The sequence below is a fragment of the Cynoglossus semilaevis genome, chromosome Z (assembly GCF_000523025.1).
Source record: "Cynoglossus semilaevis isolate Cse_v1.0 chromosome Z, Cse_v1.0, whole genome shotgun sequence".
Lineage (NCBI taxonomy): Eukaryota > Metazoa > Chordata > Actinopteri > Pleuronectiformes > Cynoglossidae > Cynoglossus > Cynoglossus semilaevis.
The window spans coordinates 6,162,962-6,172,884 of NC_024328.1; the positions used below are offsets into that span (position 1 = coordinate 6,162,962).

The following is a 9,923-nucleotide window of genomic DNA, read 5'->3' on the forward strand; positions in this document are numbered from 1 at the left end:
AAGAGTGTAAAGTAAAAAAAACAGATTTGCTTCCGCTGACAAAGTCTACAAAGTACACAAAATGCCATAACCAATTCGAACCATGTGAAAAGCTAAGGAAGAAAAACACACCTCAATGACTTGTGTCCTTCATCCTCCCTGTCATTGTTGTTTAACCGCGTAACAGTGACTAAAATGAATGAGAGCAAAAGAGACCCGAGCTGTCTGTCACGTGACAAATGAAAACGAATCTGCGAGAACAAAACTTTGGACGAATCTACGAGAACGACTCTGCGAAAACGAATCTGTGACAACGAATTGTTGAACAACTCTGTGAGAACAAATATTTGAACGAACCTGTGAGAGCGAATTTGTGAACAAATCTGTGAGAACGAATATGTGCAGCCCGAGCAGTCTGTCACAAATGAAAAATCCTTGTATGGGACAAGTGAATGTAAAACTCAGTTTGACACTTAGTGAGACAGTTCGCAGTGAGACAATTAGTGATTAATTCGCAGAGACTGATTCACTCGCAGAGAGTGATTAGTTCGCAGTGAGTGATTCGTACATTGTTGAAATATAACCTTGCAAGGTCACATTTTTCCTCTGTGGAATTGTGGATGCATAAGGGATTAACAGTGACCCATGGGTTCAAATGTTGATAACTTTTCCGATTTTCCGAATGAACAAGGCTGGTGTTTTCTTGTGTTTTCTTTCCGTTTTGATAAAATGCTGGTGAAACCAGTGAGACTACGTTCACATTAAATCGTATTTTCTTTAATAAAGCATATATTCAATTGCCCATATTCATAAATACAATATACCCCTTTTATACTGATTAATATATTTCCCAATAGTGAATGACAACAGACTGTGACGTGCTTCCGTTTTCCGATCGAATAAGAAAATGTCAGATTGTAATTTACACACCTTTTACGGGAGATAACTTTAGGATACTTTAGAAACACACTTTGTTGTTAAAGAAATTGGGGCGAATTTCTAACCGACAGCCGCATGTATTAAAAAACATAAAATAAACCCTCTCTTTCTGTATGTGCTGTTTATTTTATGTCTTTGAAGTTTTTCTTTCCTTTGATTCCCACGATTATCGTCTCCTCTGACCCCAACTACACATTACATCTGGACGTTCATTTATAGAATTTACTGTAAAACTTGCTTCGGAGGACACGTGAGGAATCTCCCACTCACGTGACCAACACGTTTAGTCATGGCCGACGATTACAGGCGACAAGGGTTTGAGTTGGAGAGAAGGATATTTGAGTTAGACGTCAAGTGTTCCAGTCTCAGAGCTGAAAAGCAAGGTATCGATTGGACGCCACCGTTTATTATTTCCCTTGATTGTTATCTGTAAGGGCCGTCCGTGTACGATATTCATTTGTAGTTTTATTAGCCAACTAGCAGACGAGCTAACGTTATCTAAGCCCAGGCTGCAACCATAACAACAGCTGCTATCTGATGAAATATCAATGTTGCTCACTACAACTGCTGACACTTATGTTAGGAAAAAAGAAAACAACACATCACCGGCTACATGTGTTAAACATGTGTTATACAACACAATATGTTTCAAAATAGTCTGTGTTCGCTGATGTTAGCTTAAATGTTCGATTGTCGCCGAGTAGAACATGGTTCGTGATGTCACATGAATTAAAACTCACAGTTTTCAGTCCAATACCCGTTTTATGTCGGTTAAAACTCGCATTGTATTGTGTCTCTAGCAGCATTGTTCAATGTCCATTGCCTTCGCCATTAAAAACATTATAAACAACAGTAACCGAATTGCATTTTGTTAGATTTATATATCCGTTTAAATGTGCCTTTTCTACCCCACAGATGATGATTATTTACAGAATGCATCCGCTATACTAGAGAAGTTGAAGGGCCATTTCAGACAAGGAGGAGGTGAGAGTAGCAACATTTCCAAGCTACTTCAGGATTACACACAGGTAACTGACAGATAATGTATGGTGAATAATTAGAACTTAGACAAAACATTGATACAGATCTGTTTCATTAGTCTGCATTTTTATACCTGGTTCCAGTTATAATGTAGTGGAATCTGAAAATTGTTCATTTGTTCTTGGCTAAAAAAGTTGGAGCATTCTTTATCTTATTCTGCTGAGAGGTGCTATTTCATGCAAGTTATGTGTAGATTGTTTGCTTAAAAGATGAAAACCAAAAATAATGAAAACCTATGTATAAGCAGCAAAATTAGTTCACTTAAAAATACCATGAATAAGATAGTGTTCACTTGATGTAGGCTTGTAACTAGGAATTACATAATTTGTTTTTCATCTTGCAGGTGGTTCTTGATATTACATTTTATGAAGAGAACAAGCTTGTGGATCAGGAGTTTCCAGAAGACTGTTCACCATTTAAAATTCAGCAGCTGTTGCAAGACCTGACTGAGCCAGAAGTTTTGGCAGGAAGGCTAGCACCAACACAAGAGGTATAGATGTGTGTCATTGTTTTGTTAAATTAAGACAGGAGAAGACCGTGTAAATGTAGAACATGGATTGTGGATTAGTGAAAAAGAAAGTAGAAATGTTTAACAATTGTGAACACTTGGGGTTTTTTTGTCTGTGGTCTGTTGCAGGTGCAGTCTGTGTTGGGTCTAGAGCTTCTAGAATGCCTGTACTGGAGACGTGGTGCTCTGCTGTACATGTACTGCCACACACTTCATCAAAGAAAACAGTGGATCAAGAAAAATAAGGAAACTTTCCTTAAGGTAACACACTCCTTATTATGTCATCCTATTATTTTGGGGGGTTTGATCATCATTTGCCCAGTGAGCTTTAATGTTTATCTGATTGTAGCACTTTTCAAATCCAGTGTATTCAGGAAGGTGTGCGCTACCTGATGCGAATGTTGCAAGTGAGAAGCTCAGTGAAGCTCAATGATGGAGTGGTCCTTCACGACACTTCAACAGCCAGCTTCCTGTCCGAAGGTGCCTATCTCTCATTTGTGGGTAACAGCGCTGTATTTTGTGTTCTCTTTTGATTATTCTATCATATCATTTACAGGGATCTTTTCGGACACACACCTGCTGACAATGATGTACATTGGGGAAATGTGTTTCTGGGCAGTCAAGTATGAGGACTGTAGTGCCGATATGGACCGAAAAGAAGACCGCCTACAGTTTCGGGACATTGGCACTCAGATCCTTAACAAATACGTGCTTGCCTGTGAGGGCCCTCTGCAGGGCCAGGGATGGAACACAGAGAATGCCAAGGAAATCCTTAGTATTCTACAGTGAAGCTCCAAACGTTACTCCCAGGCACAGATCTAAGCTCAGTATTCAACCCCAAATTGAACCCATCACCACGGGGCATATTGTTGTGGAAGGTTGAGACTAGGCACAGAGAATGCAGAAATTAAGAAATTAATGACTCAATCAGTGTCTACTGGAAACATCCAATGCCAAATGACCTGTGGCCAAAGCAGGTGAAAAAGTAAGTTGTAACAGAGGTGGTGTAAAAGCAGCAGGTGCTTCAGAGAAAACTTTTGACTCACTTTCTATGCCCTGTCCTGTTGGAAAAGCAGTTATCATCCTTATTACGGACTTTTGATGGGGGCCGTCTGTTTTGCTCTAAGAATGTGTTGTAATAATTATATTAACAATATTAACAATAACATTAAACTGACCTTTTTTATTTTTTTGTTATGAAATTGTTACAAGTTTAAGATAATTTAGCTGGAAAAAATACATTGCACAGTAACAGTTTATTTATTGTTTTATTACCATTTTGTTATGCTTTTAATATAACTGCAGATGCATTGAATTTAGGAGGGGATTGAAAAGTGTTCAAACAATGTCTTCATGACTAATCACAGTGTGCTAAGATTTGTACGTGTTCCATCTGTTGCAACTTTCATACATCTGCCACTTTATTCAAAGTGATGCTGTAACAATAATTAGAAACTCTTTCATTGTTTGAACGAAAACCCGATTCAGTTTTTAATGTCCATGCTGACAATAAACACATAATATTTTAAAAAATCTTTGTTTCTCTCCGTTTGATCCAAATCGAGCTGTTCAAAAATACTTTTGAGTTTTGCCGAAAGACTGCTTTACCCATAATGCACCTCTTTCGCCAGCAACAAGGAAGTGCTGCAGAGGCTGGAAAACGTTGGATGAGTTGTCGCAGTCAGTGGTGACAGTGAGTTTTAATCAGAATAGTTTGGTATTTTGCTAGTTGGAGTCAAATGTGGCAGGATGGAGCAGCTCGCAGACTACGCAGTGATTCGCAGCCTCAAGAGGTTTAGAGACCGCTATTTTCCCGACAGAAGTAAACTCGTTAAAAACGAGACAAAACCAAATTTAGCCCCGGAACCACCGGAACCCGGATTTCTGGACATTTTACCGGTGAGTCATGTCTGGGCTCATATTTTTGGTTTTGTTAATTCGAATATATATGAGCTGTAGTAAACCTGCTCTAACAATCTCGTAAATTATACATTTTAAATATTTATGAATAAATTCATAGATATTTATAGTGCAGTTTGGAATTAATGCAGAAGCAACACTACTAATACATGTTGAAAAAAGTTATAAGTTTAAAATCTTGTAAACAACCCCACATATTTGAGTGTACTTTTAACCGTGACCACTAGATGGTGCCAAATCGAGTTACAAGAACGCACTGAAACGTGACTAATTTTACATGAACACTGTTGTACCCTTATGCTAATCTTAAGATTTAGAGACTCATCTTTTATGTTCGTTTCATTTCCTGTTCGTGGATAACCAGATATGGCTAATTAATAATAATTTGTGCTGTTGAAATTGTATACAACAATAATGTTCCTTTCAAAAACAGCCACAATACTATTTTATAAGCAGCCCCAAAAGACTGATTTATGGTGTTCTTACTAAGTTGCTTCAATTGTTCGACATTAATTGTTTAACATTAACGACATTGACTAATTTAACTGCTGGCTTCCACAGCACTGGTAACAAAAGCCTACTTACCCTATAGGTGGACCTCCAGTTCGTGATCATGACCTTTCTCTCTCCTGTGGATCTCTGCCGTTTGGGGGCCAGCAGTCGCTACTGGAGAGCCATGATTAGAGATCCAATACTGTGGAAGTACTTCCTTCTTAGGGACATGCCGTACTGGCCCTCTATTGATCACCTGACGATGCCACAGCTGGAATTATATGATGTACCACAGCGCGTAATCAGTGAAGATGAGAACCTGTCTGATGCACAGGAAGTAGATGAGACAGGAACAGAGTTAAAATGTGACTTCATGTCAGAGTAGGTATTTTATATTATATTTTGTTTCCATCATATGCTCATTATGTGTTTGTTTGACCTTTTTGGTGTGTTTTGGATTTTTTTTTAACAAGATATCTCAGAGCGTGTCCACACTCTAGAAAACAGTGGCTTCCGTCACGGCCAGCGTATGAAGTCCTCACCTCGTTCCTTCAATCTCTGGTCCCATCCTCTGAACCGCGTTATGCCATGTTTGGCCCTGGTATAGAGCAACTGGAAGTTTCTTTGGTCACAAGGCTCATGCATTCTCCACATGTGCTTCCTGTGTTGGGGACGCCACAGCGACAGATAAATGGTGAAGTGTTTTTGCCAAAGAAATACCACTAGTGCTAAAAATATAATCAAATACAACCTAATTTGTTAATTGATGATGCAACACACAAACCAAGAGCATATTCAGCACTATGGTGCGTCTATATCTGTTTCATTAATTTTATTGTATCAGACCAAAACAATTCTTTGCATCAGGCTGCTGGATCATCAGATGTTTTGGAGTACAAGTATTTGAATTAAGCATCAGAGCAGTTACTAATATTGGTATATTGTTGCATCCCTGATAGAATTCTAAATGCTCTTTGCATTTTTTGTACAAGGAAGCCATATACTTTTAGTGGTCAGAGTTCAACACTAGTAACCTGGTTTTGGTTACTAGTCCCATTTTTCAACTTTTTATAGAGAAACCTGAACGTACTTATTGTAGGTTAATGTGTTCACCAGCAGGTGACAGGCTTAGCTCATTTCTGTAACATTATTAACATTAACTTCTCGCTAGGTGTTGGCTCGGGAATTAGTTACGTCTTTAACAACCAACACAGATTCAATATCCTGACTTTATACTCAACAAATAGGTAGGTTTTTAAAATAAAATATTTTTAAAAAACGATATAAATGCATGACTGCATATAATAAAACCTTGGATGTTTGCAGGGCAGAGAGAGAAAGAGCCAGAATGAACCAGCAGGACGTGACTAATAAACTTTTTACCATTGAAGAAGACGACTCTGGTTGTCCCGTGTACAGCCCCTCCCCTCAGGTTCAGCAAGTGTGCCAGGTGGTGGATGGTTTCATCTACGTAGCCAATGCTGAGCCTGGGAGAAGTGAGACAAGACATTTTTATTTTCTGTTTGGTTGCTACCACCATGACTTGCATAGGACTTGAAAATAAACAACCTTATTTTAAACAGGCGGAGGGCAGTCAGAGGTGGCTCAGATCCAGGCTGTGATGAGCTCAGCCAAGGACTCCACATCGCCGCGGCCTCTGCTGGTGCTGTCCTGTGTCTCCAGAGGAGAAGCGAGTCGACACAGCAGCCTCCAGAATGTTGGGAGCAGCCATCGAACTGCCTGTGTCTACATGGCACAGAGACTCGGTCTGACAAAACTGCCTAATCCCTGGATGGTAACTGTTTAATACCCTATATATTCGATATTTCCACATCAGAGTCATACAGTATGTTGGTTTTATTTTTCCTGTCAATCTCCCTGTTCAGGTGCAGGACACAGTGGCAGAATCCCTGTCAGGTCTTCTGGATGGTATTTCCTGGCTTCTCAGATGCTCTGGAGTTAAACTTTACACTAGCTAGTTGCTTCACTCCTCTCTTGACTGAGGAATCAAAACCTGGAAACAAGTAAAATTTGAACCACATGACCACTGTTCCAGGAATGGAACACTGTCATTGATTTTAAAAATTGTGTTCTTGGTAATTAAAGTAACAACAACAAAAAATACTTTTTATTATAACGGACATTTACAGTAAAGAATGAAACAATCGATCATAATGAGGAAGATAGTATTCAACATTCACTTTAAAACAAAAAACAACAGTGATACAGACAGACTTACACGGTGAAATAAATAGAACATTTCTGAAAATGATGGTGCAAAAACATTTTATATATTGATGCAAAGACACACGAATGATGCTGCCATTTAATAATGTGCAGTCTGCGGTGTCATTATGGTAAAAAGAATGAAGGACTTCTTATCCTAAAACAACGTACAAATAATGAGTGTTTTGTCTCATTGTCCTGTCCATCATTTGTATGTCGACTTAATATACTCTAAAGCATATTTAAATATAGTAAAGATTCATCTTTTTAAGCCAATAGCATTAAGAGGACTTCTGAACTATTTTAATATACCCTTTCAGAGGCTATATTAAATTAGTAAGTAAACAGATATGTAAAATTCTAGCATGCAGCCTAAAAGCATAGGAATCTGTCTCTGAGCTATGTTAACCCGTAGCTTTTAGTAAAGGTTTAAAATACATCATGTGCTCAGCAGTAATAAAATCTCCTCAACATTTTCATGTTGACATGGGTAGAATAACTAATTTCCTATGCCATACTTGGCCAAAACCACAAATATATGACAATAAATAGATTTCTGACACATGAAACAAGCACTTTTCTAATGAATGTTAAAATAAACTGTTTTATATTCCACTTGTTGGCCCTAATGCCATGTGAATGCCACAGGCATGACAAGATAATGTGTTTGCTCTTTTGTTCCACTCCCCTTGGTAACCGCAAAGTATGTTTTTTTCCACAGCTTTTTCCATTAAGGCTTCCTTAGTCCTAGCAATCATTTTTATACAGATTTATAGGTAGATAGGACATAATTGCTCCAATTTAGGTGTATTAACTGAGCTGAACAGTGGTGACGCAGACCTTTTCTTTCACTGTGAGTTTAAAAGTGGAAAATGATAAAGGGACAGTTGTTTGTCCATCACTGTTGCAGATGCATGTGTAATAAAAGGTACACACTAACACAAGGATTTAAGACGTCTGAGTGTTGTTAGATTATAGTGTGTATGTGTGCTATTATGCTGTGTGTGTGTGCTGTGTTCCATATGTTTGTCTTTAAGGATGCCCAACAAGAAGGGTGGCGCACGGAGAGAGGAGAGCCTGTTCTCAGTGTGGCCGTGTGGAGAACAACAGTACACACTGTACTCTTGTTATACTGCTTACTATAAACCTTTGACTGAATGTGAACTTTCACTGATGAGGACAGAAATGAAAGTGCTTTGTGCTGTGGACCAACACTGCTGACATTAATGTGCAGAGGTTTGTAGGGGGGAGACCCTACAATATGTACCCAATCAAAGTGGCTCCTGAGTACATGGTCCTTGGTTTACGATAGTTCCGCTGTGATCTCCCACAAATTTCTAAAGTCTTGTTCCGTCATACCGATGCACAGTGTTAAAAAATTGCCAACTGCTGTCACGCAGCGCTACACAGAAGTCTGTGACCTCTGCTTTTAACCCATCACCAAAGTGAACAGTGGGCAGCTTTAAGGGGAGCAGTGTGTGGGGACGGTGTCATGCTCAGAGCTCCTCAGTGGTAATTTGGCAGCTAGTGGACTCGAACCTAAAACCTTAATCCACCACTGCCCCCACAGTTAGGTTAGCTATTATACAGTGTACGAGCTCCGGTTTCCAAACAGAATCAAGTTTATGTTTCGTAGAAACTAAACTTCGACATAAGTTCAGGACCCCTGTAGTAACAAAAAAGAGGAAATAGCCACTTGTGCATACCTTTCCAGATAACTTAAGGACAGAGGACATGTGATGTCACTCCCAAGAAACATTCTTCAGTCTTCAAAGTCTCCATCATTTTCAGGATCAGTGGCCAGGTCAGGGTGGGTTACGATAGCCCATCACACAGAAAGAACTAAAAGGAAGCTAATAATTGAAATACCAAAATGTTATATCAACAAGAATTAGAAAAAATAGCTTGTCTGTGAAAAAACAACTTAGTTTAGTCTTCTTTACCATGTTATTATAAAGAGTTGAGTATTTTTTATATTATGAAGCAACATTTCAGTATACCAGATAAAACTAATGTTTCATAATTTTATATTTCTGTTTGAAATTGTATTTGATGCCTTGTTTTTTTATGATAATTCTCAAGTATATTGCATTTGGACATTGGGTAAAGTGTTATTTGTCCAATGTCCAGAGATGCTGTAAATGTTTGGCTAATAAAATTGTTTTTGTATAAATGCAATAAAGCTTGTTGAAAAGAAAAGGTATCAGTTAGTTTAAATATTCATTAAAGTGGTATCCATTTTTTAAAGCCCTGTTTATTAAATCAAAAACACTCACAGTAAAAATAGAGGTAGAACATAAGTCTTTATTAAATGATAGCAATCCAAAGAGGATTCATTTCCTTATTGCTGTTTGACTTTTAAAAGCAAATCTGTTGCCTGTGTGTCACTGCACCCCCCCCCCTCACTCCCGACTCCTCCTTTTTACATCATCCTTGCCATCACCTGTTGTTCATCTCGTCCACATCCGTCACTTCCCAGTTTTCCCTTCTCTCCTACTTTCATTAGAGCTAAATTCCTAATTTGTATTCCGCCATAACAGCCGAGATTAAAGCAGGCATTGAAAAAAAAAAAACAATAATTTACATGATGCATGCACTGATTAGTCCAAGCGTTCTTCTTAATTGTGTTGTTTTGCACATGGTGGAGCTCTCATGCTGATACTCTGTGGATCAAACTCATCCCCTGCAATCTCACCAGTTCACTTCAATTTCCTCCCTTCCTCTCCACATCCGTCCCGAAACCACCTCCTGCTGATACATGACAGATTAAGGATTTGTAAAACTGAAAGTGGGTTCAGAATAGCGAGCTGTTTTTAAA

At 38.6% G+C, this 9,923-nt stretch overlaps 3 protein-coding genes across 3 annotated transcripts in view; 2 read left to right on the plus strand and 1 right to left on the minus strand.

The window, feature by feature from the left end:
• oxct1a (3-oxoacid CoA transferase 1a) overlaps positions 1 to 176 on the minus strand; it is a 30,612-nt gene extending 30,436 nt beyond the window's left edge. The window contains exon 1 of the mRNA XM_008336043.3: positions 112 to 176. The gene's annotated coding sequence lies outside the window, so the exon portion shown is untranslated. The remainder of the gene's footprint in view (positions 1 to 111) is intronic.
• Positions 177 to 1,121: 945 nt separating this feature from the next.
• rimoc1 (rab7a interacting mon1-ccz1 complex subunit 1) lies at positions 1,122 to 4,000 on the plus strand. The gene is made up of 6 exons (XM_008336041.3): positions 1,122 to 1,301; positions 1,834 to 1,946; positions 2,303 to 2,449; positions 2,597 to 2,728; positions 2,833 to 2,947; positions 3,024 to 4,000. The coding sequence occupies exons 1-6, from the start codon at positions 1,208 to 1,210 to the stop codon at positions 3,254 to 3,256; spliced, it is 834 nt and encodes a 277-aa protein (XP_008334263.1). The 5' UTR covers positions 1,122 to 1,207; the 3' UTR covers positions 3,257 to 4,000.
• Positions 4,001 to 4,094: 94 nt separating this feature from the next.
• On the plus strand, positions 4,095 to 9,304 carry fbxo4 (F-box protein 4). The gene is made up of 7 exons (XM_008336040.3): positions 4,095 to 4,366; positions 4,980 to 5,260; positions 5,353 to 5,573; positions 6,051 to 6,126; positions 6,206 to 6,375; positions 6,463 to 6,674; positions 6,766 to 9,304. The coding sequence occupies exons 1-7, from the start codon at positions 4,217 to 4,219 to the stop codon at positions 6,856 to 6,858; spliced, it is 1,203 nt and encodes a 400-aa protein (XP_008334262.1). The 5' UTR covers positions 4,095 to 4,216; the 3' UTR covers positions 6,859 to 9,304.
• The last annotated feature ends 619 nt before the right edge of the window (positions 9,305 to 9,923 follow it).